Source organism: Asparagus officinalis, chromosome 10 (assembly GCF_001876935.1).
Source record: "Asparagus officinalis chromosome 10, Aspof.V1, whole genome shotgun sequence".
Taxonomy (NCBI): Eukaryota; Viridiplantae; Streptophyta; class Magnoliopsida; order Asparagales; family Asparagaceae; genus Asparagus; species Asparagus officinalis.
In genome coordinates this window covers 63882050-63906306 of record NC_033803.1, presented here as the reverse complement: position 1 = coordinate 63906306, position 24257 = coordinate 63882050, and the positions used below count along the sequence as shown (strand labels likewise).

The 24257-nt window shown below is 43.2% G+C and overlaps 1 protein-coding gene across 3 annotated transcripts in view; it reads right to left on the bottom strand.

Moving 5' to 3' along the window:
• LOC109825600 (carotene epsilon-monooxygenase, chloroplastic) overlaps window positions 262–24257 on the bottom strand; it is a 40620-nt gene continuing 16624 nt past the window's right edge. Inside the window, exons 10-11 of one of the 3 annotated variants that reach the window (XM_020392460.1) lie at window positions 14623–14717; window positions 262–563 (exon numbers count right to left, since the gene is read on the bottom strand). In XM_020392460.1, the coding sequence (XP_020248049.1) occupies window positions 445–563; window positions 14623–14717 (214 nt within the window). In that variant the 3' untranslated portion in view covers window positions 262–444. Of the gene's footprint in view, window positions 605–14622; window positions 14718–24257 lie in introns of all 3 variants that reach the window. The other 2 variants (XM_020392461.1, XM_020392462.1) reach the window with 2 other exon arrangements.

Here is a 24257-nt window from a genome sequence, read left to right as displayed (position 1 = left end):
TCATTGTGGATGCTTCGTAAACACTATATTCTAATCTAAAATTTAATTTTTGAAAGTCTAGTTATATAATAATGTTTATATACTAATCAATCATGCTAAACGATATGTTACTGTGATCAATTATTAATTTCTTTTAACCCCTTTCTAAAGCACGTGCCTCCGTCACTACTCGGAAGGGCCTAAGCCTCCATCAGGCACCGCAATTTGAACAGAGGATTAAAGTTGTCTCGCAATTTTAAAATACGCAAATAATAATAATAATAACACCAACAATGTAAGCCTGGATAATTGAATATTGGATGGAAAAAGCCATTCTAAATTCAGAAATCATATAGGCTCTTGAACAATATTCCTTTTAAGTGCTTCAAATGGAATTGAGCTACAACTAAAAACCATTGCGTGCTATATAACGGAGTAATGAGAACCAAAGCTTTACAATATAAGCTAAATACGCAAAATGGAGGGTAAACGATGCCCACTAAATACTTTCTGCCTTGAAATAGCCTCCTTCACCGTTTGTATACCTTGCACATCTTTGACCTTATCAAGCAACAACAGACGAACTGAAGAATGCGAAACAAATCATTAAGCTCGGTGCGCGGACCTTGGTGGTGACAAGATAATTTTGATCATATTATCAAGACAAGCATTAATCTCATTAAGCAAAAGCAAATGCGCCCACTAAAATATGGATTTGAAATACGACGGACACCAAAGTTCTGTTTTTTTTTCCCTCGCAAATTTGATGATTTCATAGTAAAAAGGGAAATTTGGGCGTTAGGGCGGAGGGGCTACTTTTATAAATAATTGCAAAAAGTAAATCTCCCCTAAGAAATTTGTAATGGTTGAAGTAAGTTATTTCAGACTTCAGTTTCTTAGAAACCTCGTACGTAAGTAATAATGACATAAAATGCACATACTGAGACATAAATCTAAGAAGATACTCTACATTGTTGCAACATTCCATCTTGTTGTAATGTGAAGGCATAAAGGTAGGTAGTAATTCTTGTTACCATGATATCCATAGTAAAGATCAATGAATGAGTTATATCATCAACTAACTGCCATTTTAGCTTTACTCGAAATACGGATCAAACCCTCAAACATTTTGGTGTCACCAAGAGTGTATCAACCCTTAAGATAATTTCTTTAATATATCAGGACTTACTCGATGCATCATAATGGTCCTAGCTAAGCTTAAAGCAATGCTAGATATGTTGGGTGCTGACTCAAACTCCAAATTAGATCCGGATTTGAAGGCTAGACTCAGTCCTAGTAGCTTTCAGAGAGGCCAAGTTAACAGTTTTCTTATAGACCAAGTTGACTTGGTGGGCAAGTCAGGAGTGTCTTTAAAGAATACATTCTATTTTAGGGTTTTTTAGAGTAGAGAGGGAGAGAGATACAATATTCTTATAATCAGGGTTTAACAGAGAGTGTAACCGAGTTCAAGAATATTCTGAGAGAGAGGGTATCATAGTCTTTATCCACGCAAAATATTATAATTTGAAGGTGATATTGTATTGTTTTCAATCTGTAGTTTTTCCCCGTTGAGAGTTTTTCACGTTAAATCTTGTATGTGATTCTCTTTACTGCGTTTGGTGATTATTTCGATGTTTTTGCGAGATCTAAAATCCCAACAAGTGGTATCGGAGCAGGGTTCGACATTCGTAGAGGTTCGAGTGATGTGCGATTGGTGAAAGCATCAGCAATCGAGGCGCGGTGATCGACATCGAGCAAGTGAGAGAACCGGACACCATTGGAGGAGAGGAATCACATGAACAACACGTGAAGAAAAATAAAAAAGAATGTTACTATAGCAGGGCGGCGGGAACATTGTTCATATGGGTGAGGGTTTGGTTGAAAATTATTTTTTAAATCAAATCCGACAATGCACATCGATTTATCTTCTGATCGAGGACTTGGAGGTGGAATTTGACGATCTAGGAGTCGTTCCTAGGGTTTTTCGATGTGCTGAGTTCGTTTTCGATGTTGGTTCTACCAAATTCAGGTTTTACGATGACTGATTTGAATTTGGTTAGAGGACGATGACATCTTTGGGACAGAAATTCGATATTCCGCTATCTAATGGTAAGACAAAATTTGTAGTGTAGTAGTGTACGATTCAAATTTTTCTTGTGCAGTAGGGTATTGATCAAGCTTTAGAGGAGAAGAAGCTTGAAGAGATGAAGGATGCTGAATGAAGTTTCATAGAAAAGAAGTTTGTCAGCACAATTCATTTGGCACTCGCCCCCGAGATCAAGTATAACATTATGCTGTAGGCGTCAAAAAAAATGCTTACAGACATCCAAATACCACTCAAGACAACATAGAAGAACAATATACACGTCATCAGGCAACACACTGCGGCGCGGCAGGACATGGTGCCGCGGCTAAGGCGCGGCAGCCTATGACGCCGCGGCTTAGGCGCTGCAGCCTAGGGTGCCGCGGCTTTGGCGCGACAGCTTAAGGTGTCGCGGCTTAGGCGCAACAGCTTAAGGTGCCGCGGCTATTATAAAGGAGTGCTGTGGCGGTTACAAGGCAGTTATACGATGAGTTTTGAGGCTCACGTGGCGATATATCAGAAATAGAACGTGTGCTGACGTGGACAAGCAGTTAAACCACGAAAAAGGTGGTTAAAGATCGTGGGAGAACGGTTTTAGGCACGATGGAACGTGCTGGTAACTGCCTCTTTGGCCGCAGCAGCTTACACTGCCGCGCCAATAGCCGCGGCAGTGTAGACTGCAGCGGCCAAAGAGAAAACATCAGGTCGGTTATTTTGCCCCCGTTTCAACTGTGGTGCATTCCTATCCCTATAAATACCTCCCTATACACGAAATAAAGGAGGGAGGGCATTTTGGAGCAGAAGAGACAAGAGCTTTTGTTGATTTTGAGGAATTGAGAGAATTTTTACCCTTTGACAAGCATCATTTGGTGATTCCTAGCGATCTAAGCTCAGACTTGATCTTTGGAAGAGCGAACATCTTACATCGATAAGATATTCGCTTTCAAATCTTTACTTCAATAAACGAAGGAAAGATCCCCAAACACCTTCACGATCTGTGAATCGGTGGTCAACGAGCCAAAGCACTCCCGGCACAGGCAAAGTCCCACAAAGCAGGAGTTGATAAACAATTTCTGTGTTATTTTCTCGAAAGTTGTATTTTCGTTTATTTTCATTGTAATTTCGTGTAAACAAATCAAAGTTTAATGGAATCGACAATGGAGTCAACTTTCGCTGAAAACAAACTGGCGACCACAGTAGGAGCCAGCGATCTCGCTGTCGAGACCGCAGTGTCACAGCCGATTAAGATCATCGTCACTGAAGAGATCGAATACGAATTCGATCAAGCAAAATTTGAGGAGTACCTGTCGTCCTCATCCTCAAAGTCTCCCTCGCATCGCAGGTGCAGGAAGACTTCCTCTCCCAAGAAAGTTCTCAAGTCTTCAATTCAGATGAAGACCGCAGATGAAGATTCTTGCCAAGTCATCGCCAAGGGATCTCTCTGCAACATCTCTGCTCCTAATGACTCTGCACCAATTAAAGAGTCATTAAATCATGGCCAGCCGATAATGACAAAGAGGGCTCGTCAGAGACAGCGCCAGCGCCGCGCTCGTCAATTGGCTAAGGCCATGCAACAAACCGACGGAGTCCATTACTATACGGACTTAAAATCGAGAAAGCAAAAGGTGAACCAATTGCCTCAACGGCAAACCAATCACATCTCTGCACAGCTTACGACGGAGGAATGGACTCTGGTCAAAAGAGCCCGTTCTACTCTCAAAGAGCGTATACAAAGGCGTCAAGCAAAGGCGGCTCGCGCTCGTGCCCTTTGTCAACAAGCGCAGAGGAACAAGAAGGAAATGGTGTCTGAAAAGTCATCGAAGAACTGCAAAGCTTGGGTTCCAAAAACTGAAAATACCCAAAAATTACAAAGGGTGTAAACTCTAACCGCGGCAGCTCATACTGCCGTGGTAATTTATTCGACCGCGGCAGTCAGAACTGCCGCGGCACCTTGCTCAACTGCGACAGTGAGGACTGCTGCGGCACTTCATGTGGTCGTGATGCTCATCTCCGTCGCAAAACCACATCTGCAGTTCCATCGACACCTAATCCTGGTCCTAAAACTACGACAGCATCTACCACATCACCAGTGAAACCCTGGGTTAGCCCAGATTTGTCCGAATTCAAGATCACAATGGCGGATCACCTCGGTCCTTCAGTTGATAATCGAGGCAAAGCCCCAATCAAAGAAGATCCAAGTCCAGCAAACAAACCCTTAGTGGTTTCCTATACAAAGGGTCGTAAACATCCTCCTGTCAGAATTACTCCAGTCCAAAACGAAAGAATACCAGTTCACTCTCGTTTAGGACCTCTGGAAACTCCACACCCGCAATGGGGTGGATTTAAAAATTCAACTTTGGATCGCTCAGAGGCGACGACCAGTCGTCCTGTGCATGTTAACAAAGTTCAAAGGCAAAAGATAGGTTGCTCAAATCACAATAATGATGAGTTGTACTATCAGAAGAATGACTCAAGAAAGAGAAGTGTCCGAGAAGATGAGTCCCATTACGCATGCGAGAGGCTCATTAAGGCAGTATTGACAGAATGCGGTTGCTCTAAAAATAATCCAACAAGAGTCTCCGTATTTCAAAGATTGTCCAATGAAGCGTCAAGACCCAAAATGAGACGTTTCAACAAGAAGAAACCTGTAATCCGACAAGATGAATTCCCTGAGGTCACTATCAACATGACCAACAAAGGAAAACAAAAGTCAGTTAACCACGACCCTGATTTCTCTTTACAAAGAAGAGCCAACCTACGTCGAGATTACAAGAGAATGCACGAGGGGCTATCTTCGGATGAAGAAATGTCAGATACTTGTTCCGCCATTACATCGGACGATACCGCGTCCAGTGTTGGGCGAGTCAGAGAATCATTCGCGATCACGCCGGATCAACTGGCTCACATACTACAGGAAGCGTTGGCTAAACAACGCGAAGAAATTAGAGCTGAGTTCAAGACCGAGATGGAGTTGACCATGCAGGAAGCGTTGGCTAAACAACGCGAAGAAATTAGAGCTGAGTTCAAGACCGAGATGGAGTTGACCATGCAACAGATGTGAGATTTGCAAGTTCAGCAACACCAACCGGAATCAAGCCAGAAAGCGGAGTCCAGCCGACGTAACGAAGAACACCAACCGGAATCAAGCCAGAAAGCGGAGTCCAGCCGACGTAACGAAGAAGATGAGACTATCTTCGATGATCCTCCTCCAGATAAAGACAACTCTGGAAGCGGTCCAACCAAATCATCCTCAACCTCCACAGATCTACTTGAAGAAGAGTGAAGAAGAGGACAAGAAGATGCATGATCTTGAAAGCAAAGTTAATGCTTTGATGACTGCCTAAGAAGTGAAAAAAACGGGCATTCCATACCCATACCCGAGGGAGTGGGACCTGATTCCTTATCCCTAGAAATTTAATTTGATTAACTTTACTCTTTTTGATGGCAGGGGTTCACCAACTCAGCACTTGATCTATTTCAAGTCGTATCTCGGCACAATATCCGGGAACGAAGCCCTGATGGTCCGGTCATTCGTAGGAACCCTCTGCGGGCCTGCCTTCGATTGGTACCGACGCCTTAAGCCTGGGAGTATCAATAGCTGGGAGGATATGGAAGAGTTATTCCTCACCAATTTCTTCGACGACGACACAAAGGTCTCTATTGGCACGTTGTTGGACGAGAAGCAGAAAGATGGGGAGTCGGTTGATGTTTTTGTCAAACGATTCCGGGACAAAGCATTGAACTGCAGAGATCCACTCACAGAGGAATTTATTCTACAAACATGTCACAATAACTTGTCGCTGGATGTATTAGAGGTCATGGGGGTTGTGCCCTCTAAAACTTGGAAAGAATTGAAGGTGAGAGGTGAGCAAGCTGAACGCTTTCTCAAGAGAAGGAATTTCGAGAGAGGTCAGTCACCGGCTAATAATCAGAAACAAAATTTTAATCCTCGAGGTAGAGGAAGAGGGTCCGTAGCCGCTGTGGACGCACATCAAACGTCACAACAGCCGCCGCAACAACAACCGCAGCAGTCATCCTTCCAGTTGGCACCAAATCAGAATCAACAGCCTCCGAAGCAGTTTAAACCTTCTGAGCCCAGATTCCCGAAAGAATATTCATTCAAAGATGATGAAGTTCCGGTCATCTTCAAATATTTGTTGGACAACAACAAGATTAAGCTTCCTCCGGTCACAAACCAAGAAGAAGCAACGAAGACTAATGACCCGAAGTACTGTGCATATCACAGAAGGGTTCACCATCCAACTAAGACGTATTATGTCCTAAAAGACAAAATACAAACCTTAATTGATGTGGGCATTGTGACGCTGAAGCCAAAGGAGAAGAAAGTAGGCGCAAATGCGGTTTCTATTAGTTTCGGATCGGTTCCTTTGTCCTGGTTTCAAGCAGAGCCAGTATCAAAAGTCAAGATGCAAACCATCAACGATGACCCCCATGGACAGCGCCAAAAAGGATTGGTGTCACACACAACCCCTAACGGCGAAATCCTTTGGGTTCATCCTGACTTGCTTGAAGATGAACAGTGGACAACATCCACGTCGAAGAAGTCAAAAGGCAAGGGAAAAGAGAAATCCTGTTATGGGGCCTCGGCAATTCCTGAGAAGAACGATGAGGAGATAGCAGCTTTACCACTTTCTGATGAAGAGCAGGAAGTCTTCGCTACAAGAAGTGGGAATGAGTACCATTATAAATATCCTGAAACTTCTGACCCAAATGCTAAAACTCTTACGGAGCTGGGGGTAGTTATAACTCCACCAGTAGCAGCCGAAAAACCTCAGAAAGTTGTTAAGCAAAAGGAGAAAGAACCTCAACACAAAGAGGTTCAAATTCCGAAGCAGTCTCGTTTTAGTCGACCGATTGGACGAGACAAACCAGAAAGCTCAAACGCTCCATACCGTTTCGACGTCATGGCTCAGTTAGCTAATATCCCAGCAAGGATCACGCTATACGAGTTGTTACGCCTCTCGAAAGAAACCAGAGAAGCTTTACAAGAAGCTTTGGCCGATTCTGAGGTATTCCTCACTCAGATCAAGCCAACTCCTGAAAAGCCAGAGTCATCAGTGCAGCATTGCAATCTGACAGCCACCAAATTTCCTTGCATCGCTTTCACCAAAGAAGATATGCAAGTTAGGAATTCGAAGCATGATAGGCATCTATATTTTACTGGATATATTGGCTCTAGCGTTGTCAACCGGATCCAAGTCGATCCGAGTTCCGCTGTTAGCATCATGCCACTTCGGTTGATGTATCACCTCGGAATCCCCGCCAGCAAGTTAGCCTCCACAGGAACGGTTATCTATGGGTTCAATACTAGCGGGTCAAGACCGTTAGGAAAAATCCGGGTGAAGTGTCAACTCGGAGATTTAAAGTCTGAAGTCACCTGCTATGTGATCGATGCGGAGACTTCTTATAATTTACTGTTGGGTCGTCCATGGATCCACGGTAATCTTATAGTTCCCTCCACCCTTCATCAGTGTTTGAAGTATGTCGACACTAATGAGGAGGTCAAGACGGTGGTCGCGGATAAGCAACCATTCAAGGGGTTAGAAAATTACTTTACTGACTCCCTTCTTTATGGTGCTGAGTCTGATACTGAACCATCAGCCCATGGCACGGACAGCGGAGAAGAAGCTGATACCGACGCTGGGCTCGATTATAGTGAAGGTCTTGTACTAAATGACATTGAACCTCTTGTAATCGATCTTGACGGTGATGAATCGTCGGACGAAAGTTGTAACTGGCAACTTGCCGATGAAATAATAAAGGATGATTTAGAGTATTCGCCTTGTCTTGATAATGTAATGCAGGAATTGTATGACGATCCTAGTCTACACATGCCGCTTCGCTCGTCTTGCACGACGATAAAATATCTTCAAAATCCAGTCGGAAGAACTATGATTCTACCCGCAAAGACAGGCGGTGAAAAAGAAATAATCTTTGGAAAAGGGGATCCATCCCCAACTCCTGATCTTTTCTTGGACACCAATTCGGATGAAGAAAAACCCGGGTGACATTTTTCTCGGTATAGTTCACAAGCGAATGGCTATATGACAAAACAGGGTTATGACCTCTCGCTCGGTGAAGGTCTTTATTTTGGTCAAGGTATTAGGGTTCCACCCCAACCTGCCTATGTACCAAAAGGAAAACCAGATAATTATTACAGTCGTAATAGAGATCTGGGTTATGCTTCATCATCCGATGACGATTATGACCAACAGATCATTAACCAATTAATAGATAGGAGCGGACATTCATCCGATACTTCAAATTGGGATTCTGATGTGAGCATTGGAGAAAAGTTTAAAACTCTCATGTCAAACATGGTAACGGTTGACCCTTCTACAACAGAAGAAAACGATCAGTTACCCACTTGGGAAGATCCTTGGACACATTACATGAATATCCAATACGGTGATCGATTCGAGCAAAGAAAACCTCCTACTGAGGATAAAGTAGATCAAGTTAATATGGGTGACGAAAGTAATCCGAAACCTATATTCATTAGTGGTGATCTTCCACCGGACGAGAAAGAGGAACTAATCGCCCTCATTCGAGAGTATATCGACGTGTTCGCTTGGAATTACGAAGATATGTCTGGACTCGAGCCAAACGTAGCAATGCACAGCCTTAACATTAAACCGGATGTTAAACCTGTCAAACAACAATAAAGACGGTTTCGTCCGCAGATTATGGAGGCAATAGAAGCTGAAGTCAAGAAGCTAATTGATTCAGGTTTTGTCAGAGAAGAACAACATCTTGAATGGTTGGCCAATATCGTACCAGTCCTTAAAAAGAACGGAAAAATTAGAATCTGTATTGACTTCAGAGATCTGAATACCGCCTGTCCTAAAGACGATTTTCCCCTACCAATTACGGATGTCATTATCGACAACACATGCGGGTTTGAGAGAATGTCGTTCATGGACGGATTTTCTGGGTATAATCAGATAAAGATGCATCCAGATGATGAAAAACATACAGCATTCAGAACACCCCTGGGTGTTTTCTGCTACACTGTTATGCCATTCGGCTTGAAGAATGCCGGCGCTACGTACCAACGAGCGATGACGAAAATCTTTCAAGAGCACCTCCGGAAAACTGTCGAATGCTACGTTGATGACCTGGTCGTTAAGAGTCGCGATAAAAATGACCACATTAACGATCTGAAGACGATGTTCGAGCTGTCGTCACCACAAAAGGTATTCATATCGATCCTGATAAAGTGAAGGCGATACATGAATTACAACCCCCGAGGAATCTTAAAGAACTCAGAGGGTTGCAAGGTCGATTGGCATACATCCGTCGGTTTATATCAAATCTGTCTGGAAAATATCAACCGTTCTCTAAACTCGCGAAGAAAGGCGTGTCGTTCGTTTGGGATGAAGCATGCCAAAAGGCATTCGAGGATATTAAGAAATATCTGGCGAATCCACCTATTCTCGTTGCACCGAAATCGGGCAAACCGTTTCTGATTTATGTCAAAGCGACGAGTCATTCGTTAAGTGCATTACTTGCACAAAACGACGATAACGGTCACGAACAAGCTGTGTATTATCTGAGTCGTACATTGGTAGGAGCTGAGTCTCGTTACCCGATGATTGAGAAAGAATGCCTTGCCTTGGTATTCGCGATTCAGAAAATGCGACATTATTTAGTTGGACAGACAATCTATGTCCCGGATGTTCTAAAATCTCCTCAGGAGTGGGGGTCGTTTTAGTTTCCCCGGAAAAGCACGTCTTGCCTAGAGCATATTCACTGACTGAACCATGCTCTAATAACGTGGCTGAATACAATGCATTAATAATCGGACTTAATTTCGCCAAAGAGCTGGGGGGTCGAATACCTTGAAGCTTTTGGAGATTCTCAACTGGTGGTTAATCAAATACGAGGAGAGTATGAAGTCAGAAATCGAGACCTGATTCCATACCACCAGGTGGCCATTGAGATGGCAAGTTCGTTTGAAGAATTTTTCATCGAGTACGTTCCGCGTCTCCAAAATACATATGTGGATGCATTGGCAGCATTGTCAGTATCCTTGGCTCAACCTCCCGAAACAGAGCAATTGATTACAGTGAGGACTCACCAGCTTATTGTTCCAATCTATGATTCGAATGCTAAAGAGGCATACTCAACAGGAGTTGAACCCGAAGTTCGAGATTGGCGCTTTCCCATTATCGACTACGTCTTACATGGTATATTACCTGAAGATGTAAGAGAAAGGGAATCGATTCGGCGAAGAGCGCCGAGATTTTATTACAATGCCACATCGCAAATGTTGTATCGACGATCGTATGACGGTCTTTTACTCCATTGTTTATCCAGCAAAGAAGCGGAACAAGCACTCAAAGAGACGCATGATGGGATATGCGGTGCACATCAGCCCGGTCCTAAACTCTGTGATCGACTTAGGAGAATCGGGTATTACTGGCCAACTATGGTAAAAGACGCAGTCGACTACGCACGACAATGTGAAGTGTGTCAGTTACATGCAAATTATATGCACCAACCTCCGGAGTATTTACACCCATCGGCGACATCATGGCCATTCAAAACTTGGGGAATGGATATAGTAGGTCTAATTTTTCCGCCTTCGGTTAAAGGGGACCGTTTTATTTTGGCAATCACCGACTATTTCTCGAAATGGGCAGAAGCAGTTCCACTTAGAGAAGTAAAGACGACTGATGTTATCAAATTTATCAAACACCATATCATATATCGGTATGGTGTGCCAAGGCGAATAGTGCACGACAACGGTCCTCAGTTCGTGAGCAACGCATTTATCAAGTTCTGCGGTAAATTCAGGATTAAAGACGTTTCGTCAACTGCTTATAATCCTACAGCTAACGGATTGGCCGAAGCAAAATTCTGGTAAAAAGGTCCGACGACGAAGCTTTAAAGAAGGAGATCTGGTTCTTGCCGTCCGAAGACCTATGATTCTCACTTCTAAGAAGAAAGGCAAATTTGAACCTAAATGGGAAGAACCGTTTGTGATAGAAACAGTCTATTCCAACGGTGCTTATCGCCTGATTACCCAGGATGGCAACAAATTAATGATGCCAATAAATGGGAAATTCCTGAAAAAGTATTATCCGTAATACGTTCAGGATAACCTATGTAAAACGGGAAGTTCCTAGAGAATCCTATATAGGATATTTCAGGATAACCCGATATCAGTTGATTATTCTAAATGAAAACTGATTATCTGAATGATCTGTTCTTAATTGTTATAAAAATAATTAAGATCTTTATATTACTTTTGTTGAGATGAGATTTAATGACAGTTAATCTTTCCTCACAAAACCCTGTAACATGATCACGGAAGAGGAGATTCGATAATTTGTAACCTCACACCATGAAACCTTCACCGATCGGATCGACCAATAGTCATCAATCCGTATCAGTCAACAAATTATTGTGTCAAATTCTTATGTTTGAAATCAAAACTTCTTATTGTGTCAAATTCTTATGTTTGAAATCAAAACTTCCCACCGAGTAGTTTGTGCAAATCAACGAACTCGTTGTTATTTGCACCCTACTCCAATTCCTCATCTGGTCAAACCTTTAAATAGTTAGGACCATAACCAAAATCCCCTCTCGATTCCTTCCATGAACGAGAGGTCCACAAAACGAGCGGTCAAACATTCCTACAGTTAGGATCGTCTTAAAACCCCCACTTGGTCAAACCTTACTACAGTTAGGACCACAGCCAAAATCTCCTTTCGATTCATTTTTGCGAACGAAAGGTCCACTTTTGAATTGAGTAATCAAACCTTATGACAGTTAGGGTTATTCAAACCAACCCAGATTCTCTAAGTGGATATTCCACTTTGAGTTTTCTTTTCACCAGGAGATAGAATATAAAATTCTTCCTCTCCGATTCTGGGTTTATCTCTACCAACAAACAAGAGACCAGGAGATAGAATATAAAATTCTTCCTCTCCGATTCTGGGTTTATCTCTACCAACAAACAAGAGACCAGGAGATAGAATATAAAATTCTTCCTCTCCGATTCTGGGTTCATCTCTACCAACAAACAAGAGACCAGGAGATAGAATATAAAATTCTTCCTCTCCAATTTCGGGTGCATCTCTACCAACAAACAAGAGACCAGGAGATAGAATATAAAATTCTTCATCTCCGATTTCGGGTTCGTTGTCCTATATAGGAAACGCAACCTACTCACACTTTAAAATCCATATCGTTCATACATGGGGGATGTTATCTCTATCCCTTATTAGAGATAAGCCTACATCTAACACATGTAGCCTACATATTCAACATTGTAGTCTAAAGTCTAAAAGAGTTTAATTCTTTTAGCCCAACGTCATATGTGAAACGGACCTAGATAATTCACATACTAGCCCGACTCAAACGGTAGTCGGTAAAGCCATATCAAATCCGTTGATGGCTGAGGATTTGCCAAAAATCCTATAAGTATTATGGTTATTTATTCTAAACAAGAATGAGTAATCATAATAAAATCTTAATAAGCAAAAGGATTCAATATATTGACCAAGAGTGTTCAAACAAAGCTAAAAAGAAATATATGTTCTCCAATTACAAAAGTTTATATTGACTAATCTGATTTTTCAAGTTTTGAAAGCTCTAATGCATAAGCATGTTCAAGCTCAGCCGCCAATTTAATTTTAAAGACTTCTTCGTCAACACTGTGAAGCGCGGCGACCTCTTGTTCCTTTTCAGCAAGTATTTTATCTTGAAGGCTCAGCACCCACTTTTGTAAAGGTGTTAGCTAGGTTACGTAAACCACTATGGAGGTCAGCAATCATGACGGAGAGAAGAGATAATCTGCCTCTGACAACTAGTTGCACGGCGGGAAAGAGAACTTCAAGAGGAAGCGCGTCGGAAGACTGATGCGGCACTACACATCTCTTTAGCCATATAGCCAGGTAGCCAGAAAGGAGAGTTTCAGGCCTCATTTTCTTTGTGGATTGCCACAAGAAGGTATTGAATTTCGTGCCCCTAAGAAAACCACCTTCGGATGACTCGGTTCTATAGGACTGGGCGTTAATCTTGGTAATCAGCACATTAACTTCAGAAGGAGTCAGAATAGGAGATTCGCAGACAGCTTCACCGGTCGGGCTCTCGAGATTCTGAAACAAGTAGTCAGCGAACTGTTTCAAACTGACTCGAGCCGCCTTCTTACTCTTCACCTCGATCTTGGCTATCGCTGTTTGATAATGACAAGTCAATTCCCAGAGGATGTCATAAGCAGGAGAGCCAGCCTTCTTCATCTTCATAAGTTGACGATTGTTGGGAAAATATTCTTGATAAGGAGTATTTCCCAGTGGCAGTCCAGATACCTTCATCATTTCGTGGAGCGGAAGCCCTAACTCCCCATACTTGGTAAGAAATGTATTGGTCTCCGGAATATAAGACTCGAACAAGGCCATAAAATGATCTACACTTACTGGGAGACCATGCATGCTGGCTCGGATTGAAGCATACAATCCCAAATTCCTTAACTCCCGATCCCAACGAGTGAGTACGTAGTTGGTCATCCTAGCCCACCATTTGTCTGGAAGAGAATGAACCCATCCATAACACCTGAATTTTGGAATGGGAAGTTCTCGACCAACCCGAGCGAGCTTATTCTTTACCGTGTTGGCCCTTATCATCAATTCATTCTGGGGCCCGCCATCTGGTCCGAATATTCCCGGATGAAGACCACGGATATTATGCCTACCGGTGGAGCCAGGAGCACTAACATCTTTACCAATGAATCCGCAATGAATGCGCTCATGATCTTCTGTCAGGTGCCACGTCATTTTCCTCGAAACAGCCAAATTCCTTAATTGCAGAAGGGAATACTGTCGAGGGAATGGAGGAAGGAATAGAAAAGCACCTTCGTGCTCATTCAACCAAATTTCAGGGCCACGGCAGAGATTGTCTGGATCTTCTATCGAATCTCCAAACAGATAATCAGGTTTCTTCAACGGTTCGGTAGAATCCCGAGTTGAAGTCAAGGGTGAATCAGTCAGCAGAGCACGCAGAGTGCGACGGCCTCCCTCGCGAATCAACTCCGGAACATTATTATCACGATCTTCACTAAATTGGCGGGCCTCTCTAACCAGGAAGTCACCGTTGAAAGAGGCATGAAGAACACCGCTCTGGCCTGGGTCTTCTCTATCAGAGAAGGCCACAGAGGGAAAGGGGACTACAAAGAAAAGTTGGAAAACAGTTGTGTAAAAGAGGCTAAACAGAACAAAACCTCGCTCTAAGTGACCGCGGCACCATTTACTGTCGTGCGTTACCGCGGCAGGGTATGTTGCCGCGTTCAGCCGCGGCAGCACGTACTGCCGCGGTAACTGAACAGCGACCTTTGATTCTGAAAAGGCACGAGTTCGCAAAAAACTCGCATCTTGACTGTGGTACATGTCTTGATTGAACAAGATATGTGTTGTGTAGTGTCAATCCTCTCGATGGAGGATGTCAACTCTTCCCGAATGTCTCTCAATGGAGATAAACGAGGCGATATGCACAAAATCAACAATTTCAGATAAGGAGAAGTTGAAGAAACTTACCCCCAAAAGAAGGAACGGCAGCCTCGACCTCCTCAGGTGCTGGTGCCGCCGATTTGCCCTTCGAAGCACGAGCCTTCTTTGGTGACATATTCAAACTGCCTCAAATAACAATGAAGTTAGGGTTTTGAGACAAAATTTCAAAATAAAAAGCAAAACTAACCCAAAAGCAAGGGATGGGTTCGGTTCTACCTGAGAATAGAGGGGAATAGATCCGAAAGATGAACACAGCAAAGGGAATCTCAAAATCTGAGGAAAGACTGTGAAACCCTAGATCTTGTTCGGAGAAAATCGCTAAGATCCGAAGAGGTGAAGAGAAGAAGAGCCAAGGGTTACCTTATATAGGGTACGGAAGAGGATTTGATGGGATTTCGAACTCAGAAAAGCGGGTAAAAGTGACCCTAAAAAAGACCCAACATCGGCCTTATAACCCGATTGGCCGAGCGCTGCGCGGCACTCGATGCTGCCGCGCTTTAGCGCGGCATTCTACGTCGTCGCGCACTAGCGCGGCACTCTATGCCGCCGCGACAACTGACATGACCGTGGTCCACTTTGTCGCGCAAGAATATCATGTATATACAACGATCCTTGGGTATTTGAACACATACATCTCCCGCTGTATTTGCAACATATACCCGAACACTCCGATGAGTATATGAGTATAAACTGCATCTCCTTAAACCTCCCAACGGGTATATGAGGTTTAACTATTTCCCGAACACTCCAATAAAGCATATGAGTATAAACTATTTCTCCATTCTTCGACGGCAGTTCAAATTCAAGACTTCGACAACGGTCACGCGATAAACGCAGCACCGGAGGAATTTTAGCTATTCTACAAGGCACTGAATAGGCTAAAAGATGAAGAAGTCAAGAATTGAAGCCATTCACAGACCATTCTACGCAATTTCCTCAACGAACTCGAATACTTGGTATTTGATAAATATTCATGAATATTCACGAATACTTATCGAATATCAAAGTATATTTATTTCGCTAAAGAGTTTAATTTTCAAATAGTATTAAAATTTATAAATAAAAATTATTTCTTTATAATATATGATGTATATATATTTAAATCAAAATTTTAATTAGAAAACAGATTTAAGATTATTTAAGTCTTAAAATCTATATATAAAACTTAAGTAGAAATGGTAAGTGGGTTAAAAATATGACATCATATGTGCAATAATACAAATAATAAGCTGTGATCAAATTTTAAACGAATATTTAATAGACAAACGAATCGAATATACATCTGGTTAAATTCTATTCGTTAATAAACTCGAATACTAAAAAATATTTGTTTAGTGATAAATGAACTATCGAATCGAATATGACCGAATAGTTATTCGAACAATTATCGAACCATTTATTAATTATTTGGTTCATTTCCACCCCTACCTATGACGCCGCGGCTTAGGCGCTGCAGCCTAGGGTGCCGTGGCTTTGGCGCGACAGCTTAAGGTGCCGCGGCTTAGGCGCAACAGCTTAGGGTGCCGCGGCTATTATAGAGGAGTGTTGTGGCAGTTACAAGACAGTTATACGATGAGTTTTGAGGCCCACGTGGCGATATATCAGAAATAGAACGTGTGCTGACGTGGACAAGCAGTTAAACCACGAAAAAGGTGGTTAAAGGTCGTGGGAGAACGGTTTTAGGCACGATGGAACGTTCTGGTAACTGCCTCTTTGGCCGCGGCAGCTTACACTGCCGCGCCAATAGCCGCGGTGTAGACTACAGCGGCCAAAGAGAAAACACTCGGTCAGTTATTTTGCCCCCGTTTCAACTGTGGTGCACTCAGACTCCTATAAATACCTCACTAGACACGAAATAAAGGAGAGAGCATTTTGAAGCAGAAGAGATTTGAGCTTTTGTTGATTTTGTGAGGAAGAGAGAGAATTTTCACCCTTTGACAAGCATCATTTGGTGATTCCTAGAGATCTAAGCTCAGACTTGATCTTTGGAAGAGCGAACATCTTACATCGATAAGATATTCGCTTTCAAATCTTTACTTCGATAAACGAAGGAAAGATCCACAAACACCTTCACGATCTGTGAATCGGTGGTCAACGAGCCAAAGCACTCCCGGCACAGGCAAAGTCCCACAAAGCAAGAGTTAATAAATAATTTCTGTGTTATTTTCTCGAAAGTTGTATTTTCGTTTATTTTCATTATAATTTCGTGTAAACAAATCAAAGTTTAATGGAATCGACAATGGAGTCAACTTTCGCTGAAAACATATGCAAGAGACCACGTTAATGGATTTATGCATAGAAGTCGATAGCCAACCGATTGTGTTTGAGGATGGAGCTTATTCATTGAAAATGAAAGAAGTTACTCGATGCAGGAGATCAAGTATTGGACGAACCGAGAAGAAAAGCAATTAAGTCGACTGAACAGATGGACAAGACGACAACAGCACAGACGAGTCGAGATGATGACAGGACGAGTCGACACAACCTAGCTGAGACGAGCAGACGACTCGAAGCGACAGGACAGGTCGACACGTGCCAGTCGACACGAAAGGCGGGACGACTCGACATGCTTAGTCGACTCAGTTCCAGTCGACACGAAAGGCGGTGCTAGTCAGGACGCCTCGTGTCGACTCAGACTTCAGATTAGAAAAGAGTTACTTATTTTTGGTTATTTCCTTTTTGGATTTGGTTATTTCCTTTTTGGATTTGGTTATTTCCTTTTAGACTTAAGAGTTTTTTTTATTGGAGTTAAGATAGATTTAGTTGGCTATAAATATTAGTTCCTTTTGTAAATTAGAATCAACTTTTCAATTAAGAGAATTTTCTCTTTATTTTCGTTCTCAACTTTGAGAAACTTAGAGCTTGTGGATTCAAGCTCATGAAATATTGGCTGTTGTCAGGGCTCGTCGGCATCAGAACGATATCCGATCGGCCTCCCCGTTTCTATGTCTGCGTCAAGTGGTATCAAAGTTTCGGCTTCAACATCCTCGACAATGGCAGGTGACGACGAGAAGGAGCTTTCTCTACAGGATCTTTTCGCGATGATGGATTCTATGGATGGAAGATTTGGCACGTTGGAGGCGTCTCTTCAGAACCTTCAACAAGCCATTGAAGGACTTACCCTTCACCTCAACAATGGGTTTAACTTCGCCGACGATCTTCACCTAAGCGAACCCAGAGTTAGGCTACCCCGACATCCACCCCCGTACAATCCCCAACCCTCTCCAGTTCATCCCCCTTCATATCAACCACATCCAAACCAAATCCCTCCATATTAGCCCCCTCCACATCATCCTCCTCCATATCGAACACCTCTGTATCATCCTCCTCCAAATCAACCCCCTCCACATCATAGACGGCATCCCAATCAACCCCCTTCCACATGATGATTCCAGTGACGAATGAGCAGACTATGGTGCCCAGTTTGAGGAACATTGGTACGACAACGTCTCGAGTGAAAAAGAAGGAGGGCGACCTTATGACAGAGGTCGGGCAGAGGCTTCAACCCTCGTCGTAATTATCACCGACAGGGCGGACATCACCACAACCAAGAGTACCACATGAAGGTAGAACTCCCTTCCTTTGGAGGAAATCTGGACATAGAGGCCGTCTTGGATTGGCTATACGAAGTGGAGAAGTTCTTTGAGATGGCTAATGTACCCGAAGCAAATCAAGTAAAGTTTGTGGCATATCATCTCAAAGGAGAAGTCACGGTATGGTGGGATCAAACTCAAAACACTAGGCGACGGCAAGGCAAATAACCAGTTCGGGTTTGGCGACGCAAGAAGCAGTTGCTACAAGCAAGATTTCTACCACCTGACTATCAACAAATCCTCTACAATCAGTTCGAACAATGCTGTCAAGGAATCCGAACAGTGAGCGTCTATACCGAAGAGTTCTTCCGTCTTACTTCTCGTTACGATTTGTCGATGAGCGAGGAACAACTCGCAGCCAAATATATCAGCGGGTTGAAGTACTTTCAAAAGAAGGTAGTCATCCACAATGTATACTCCGTGGACAAAGTCCACAATATGGCTCCAAATGCGGAAAGATTGGCCTATAAGACACCACCTTTCAGGCAAACCGATCAGGGAAGTTCGGCCGAGAAGGAAAGAGGTGAGTCGATAGGGCCAAGGATGATTGATCGGTCTAATCCACCACGATCAGTCGAGCGGTCGACAACTCAACCATCACCCCAGACAATTCAAGCAAATCAGTATGCCAAGCCGACTGCAGGAAAGTGTTTCCTATGTCTCCAACTAGGGCATAAGTCGAACGAGTGTCCACAGCGACGGAAGGTCAATTTTGCGGATTATGAGGAAGTCGAGGACGGACACACAGTATCAGAAAAAGAGTACGAGGAAGAGGTTGTTAAGATTGAGGGTGACAATGTGTCGTGTGTTGTTCAACGACTCCTATGCTCTCAAAAGACACCAGATTCATCACAACGACACCATTTTTTTTTCTAGGTGTTCGATAAATAACAAGGTGTGCACCCTCATCATTGACAATGGAAGCTGTAAAAATATAGTGTCAAAAGGCCTTGGTAAACTACTTGAAACTGCCGACTGAAACAGAACACGTGCCTTATACCATCGGATGGATCAAGAATGGTCCCTCCATGAAGGTGACCGAAGTATGTCACGTGTCACTATCACTAGGCAAGACTTATAGTGATTATGTTGCTTGTGATGTTGTTGTTGTGGATATGGACGCGTGTCATGTATTATTGGGACGGCCGTGGCAATATGATGTCGATGCTAAACATGGCGGCAAGAAGAACGAATACTTTTTCATATGGATGAACAAGAAGATCATTTTACCACCAATTTCACCCTCCCCAAAGAGCCCAAATGATCAAAAATCCAAACGTGTTTTTCTTTGTAACAAGGGAGAATTTCTGACCGAATCAAAGGAGTTAAAGCAGAGGTTTGCTTTAGTTGTTAAAGAAGAAGTGAAGACTTTCGTTGAGGTTCCGGAGAAGATGAAGATGCTGCTTAAGGAGTTCGAAGTGTTGGCTCCCGAGGAGCTGTCAGAGGGTCTTCCACCCATGAGAGATATTCAGCAACATATTGATTTCATCCCGGGTTCAGTGTTTCCTAATCTTCCTCATTATCGCATGAACCTGCAGGAGAATAAGATTTTACAAGACACCATTGAGGACCTCATCAAAAAGGGCTACATCTGACAAAGCATGAGTCCATGCGTAGTGTCGGCCCTATTAACACCAAAGAAGATGAAAGTTGGCAGATGTGTGTAGACAGTCGAACCATCAACAAGATTACAATTCGCTACAGATTCCTGATCCCTCGGCTAGATGACATGTTGGATCAATTAGGAGGCGTAAGTGTCTTCTCGCAGGTCGACTTGAGAAGTGGATATCATCAGATCCGAATTCAGCCCGACGATGAGTGGAAGATTGCTTTCAAAAGCAGTGAGGGACTCTATGAATGGTTAGTGATGCTTTTTGGTTTATCGAACGTCCCAAGTACCTTTATGCGTTTGATGAACCAAATTCTGAAGTCTTTCTTGGGAAGATTTATAGTCGTCTACTTTGATAACATTCTCATCTATAGCCGAGATAAACATGAGCATATGCTGCATCTCTGAGAAGTCTTCCAAGTGCTAAAGGAGAATGAACTTTACATCAACCTTAAGAAGTGTGTGTTCTTGACGACTCAGCTAGTGTTCTTGGGGTTTGTGGTAAGCTCACAGAGGATCCAAGTCGACAAAGATAAAGTCAAGGCAATCAAGGACTGGCTGACTCCAAAAAGTATTACGGAAGTAAGAAGCTTTCATGGGCTAGCATCTTTTTATCGGCGTTTTATTCGTAATTTCAATTCTATAGTTACTCTCATGACGGATTGCTTGAAGAAGAATGGCGTTTTCGAATGGACCGATGAAGCAAACGCGACTTTTGCCTTTATCAAGGAGATGATTACCACTACACTAATCATGATGTTTTCGGATTTCGATAAGCTCTTTGAGCTTGAATGTGACGCATTTGGTGTCGGTATTGGAGTCGTCCTCTCTTAAGAGAAGCGTCTCATTGCTTTCTTGAGTGAGAAATTGAATGAAGCCCAGTAGAAGTGGAGTACTTACGAGCAGGAGCTGTATGCTGTTTTTCGTTCTTTGAAGACTTGGGAGAGCTACCTCATTGCTAACGACTTCGTGATTTATACCGATCATCAGTCTCTTTAACACTACAAGAATCAGAAACATATCAACAAAATGCATGGACGATGGGCTTCATATTTTGAACAGTTCAACTTTACTTTGCGACATAAGTCAGGAGTCAACAATAAGGTGCCCGATGCTTTGAGTCGTCGGGTATCTTTGTTAAGCATATTGCAAGGTGAAGTTGTTACTTTTGATAATTTGAAAGAGTTCTATGTTGATAATGAAGACTTTCAGAAGGTTTGGGACAAGTGTTTGACAAGACAACCCGTAGGAGACTATGTTATTATGGACGGGTTTCTATTTAAGGGGAATCGGCTTTGTATTCCAAGGACGTCATTGAGAGAAAAGATAGTTCGAGACTTACATGGTGACGGACTTGGTGGACACTTTGGGCGAGACAAGACTGTTTTGAGTCTTGAGGAGAGAGATTATTGGCCAAGCTTAAGGAAAGATGTGACAACACTTGTGAGGAGTTATCAAGTGTGCTAAGTTGCAAATGGGAAAGTGCAGAATACTAGTTTGTATACTCCCCTACCTGTGCCCAAGGATATATGGGAAGATTTGAGAATGGACTTTGTGTTGGGACTTTCCCGAACACAAAGAGGCGTGGATTCAATCTTTGTGATAGTGGATCGTTTTTCTAAAATGGCTCACTTCATCCTGTGCCTGTAGGCTGTCAAAAAAATCACAATAGATAGCTGATCCCCATCAAAACACCGATGATAGAAGTTACAATCTGACGACTTCCAGAAGGCTACAATTTGAAGACTTTCACGTAGATCGCTGAATGTTACAATCTGACGACCTTCACGACAACTGATGGAAGCTCTAATCAAACAGCCTTCATAATCAACATCGGGAGTTACAATCTGATGACTCTCATATATCAGAGAGCTAAAGCAAAGATTACAAAATGACGATCTTTGCAACGCTTCGACAGAAAGAGACTACAAATCGACAGTCTCTTCAAATCAAGACGTGGAAGTCTTCCCCGCGTACCAGCATCAAGATGCACCGCGTTCATAGCCACGAACGCAGCTCAAATGCAGCTCCAAAAGTTGCAAACGCAGCTTAAATCGCCACTGGACGCAACTCAACATCGCTGCACAACGCAGCTCAACATCGCTGCCCGACGCAGCTCAACATCGCTGCACAACGCAGCTCAACATCGCTACACGGCGCAGCTCTATTCGCCGCCCAACGCTGCCCAACACAGCTCCAAGCGCTGCCCAACGCAGCTCTATACCGCTGCCAAACGCAGCTTTCATCCGCTGCAAACGCAGCTTCCAATCACTGCGTTCAAGCTTCCAGACAAGCTCAACATCGCTGCCCGACGCAGCTCAACATCGCTGCCCGACGCAGCTCAACATCGCTGCACAACGCAGCTCAACATCGCTGCACAACGCAGCTCAACATCGCTGCACAGCGCAGCTCTATTCGCCGCCCAACGCAGCTCCAAGCGCTGCCCAACGCAGCTCTATACCGCTGCCAAACGCAGCTTTCATCCGCTGCAAACGCAGCTTCCAATCACTGCGTTCAAGCTTCCAGACACTGCGTTTGGACACAGAATTCATGCCAGAATGCAGGATCTGCGTTTGACTCGTTCAAACACGAGTTGAACGGTTTCAAAACCGTTTCCCACGATCTGAGGGGATCACAACTCCACTCAGGAGTGATTTAAGGGGCGGTTACATCCCATTAGCCCCACTTAGGAGCGAATTAAGGAGGTGGTTACACCCCTTAATCCCCTATAAATAACAAAAAATCACATCGCCACCGTGAAGAACCCAGAATTAAACAAAGGAGAGAATCCAGATCATTCTCTTCTCTTTTGTAATCAGGAAATCCAATTGTAACTGAGATTAAAGGAATACAAATCAATTTTCCTTCGTTTCTTTTACTATAAATTTTCCACAAACAGTGCCGCAAGACTTCGGATGCACCACATGTTACACGACTGTTCTTTCAAGAGGTGGTTAGACTACATGGTGTTCCTAGTTCGATTGTTTCGGATAGGAATACTAGGTTATTGGCGACTTTTTAGACTACCTTATGACAACGATTCGACACTTCATTGAAGTATTCTAGCATAGCACATCCTCAAACGGATGGACAAATCGAAGTGGTCAATCAGACTTTGGGAAACTTGATTCGATGCATATGTGGAGAGAAGCCAAAGATGTGGGATCTCACTGGAATAACCGTCGAAACTCTCGTGGTAGAGTTTGATCAAGCCAAGTTTGAGGAGGCTATCTCCTTCGGATCCCTTAACCCCAAGGCTATGCGCAAGATCCACAAAGTCTCCAAAGAGACTAAAGCTCCAAATGCTCCAATTGCAGCCGAACTGCCTAAGGAAGACTGCTCGGACAGCCCCTCCCCCGATGGAGTGGGCTCTGCATATGTGGAGAGAAGCCAAAGATGTGGGATCAAGCTATACCTCAAGCTGAATTCGCCTACAACATGATCGTTCATAGTTCCACAGGTATGTCTCCTTCTTCGATTGTTTACAGGAAAACACCTCGACATCTCCAAGATTTGTTAAAGTTGCCGACAAGTAGTAAGGTCAGCGAGGCAGCAAGTTCAATGGCCGAGAATGCTTTCAATATTCAGGAAGAAGTGCGTACAAAGCTTGAGAAAGCCAATGCAAAGTTCAAGGCGCGAGCGAACAAGAAGAGGCAACTCAAGGTATTCAATGAAGGAGACATGGTGATGGTTTACTTACGGAAGGAACGGATGTCGGCTGGAACATACAGCAAGCTTAAGCCGAAACGTTATAGATCGTTCAAGATTCTCAAGAAGATCAATGATAATGCATATGTAGTAGATCTTCCAGAAGGAATGGCTATGTCGGCGGATATTTCTGACTATCATCCTTCAATCAAGTTGTATTCGAGTGATGATAACTCAGAGATGAGTTCTTCCGAAGAAGGAGGGACTGATGCAGGAGATCAAGTATTGGACGAACCGAGAAGAAAAGCAGTCAAATCGACTGAACAGATGAACGAGACGAGACTCGACTTAAACAAAACAAGACGACAACAGCACAGACGAGTCGAGATGATGACAGGACGAGTCACACAACCCAGCCGAGACGAGCAGACGACTCGAAGCAACAGGACGAGACGACAGGCGACAGGACGAGTCGACACATGCCAGTCGACACGAAAGGCAGGACGACTCGACATGCTTAGTCGACTCAGGTCTAGTCGACACGAAATGCGGTGCTAGTCGGGACGTCTCGTATTGTCTCGGACTTCGGATTAGGAAAGAGTTCCTTTTTTTGTTATTCTCTTTTTGGATTTGGTTATTTCCTTTTAGGCTTAGAGTTTCTTTTTTATTAGAGTTAGGATAGATTTAGTTAGCTATAAATATTAGTTCCTTTTGTAAATTAGAATCAACTTTTCAATTATTCAATTAAGAGAATTTTCTCTTTGTTTTCGTTCTCAACTTTGAGAAACTTAGAGCTTGTGGATTCAAGCTCA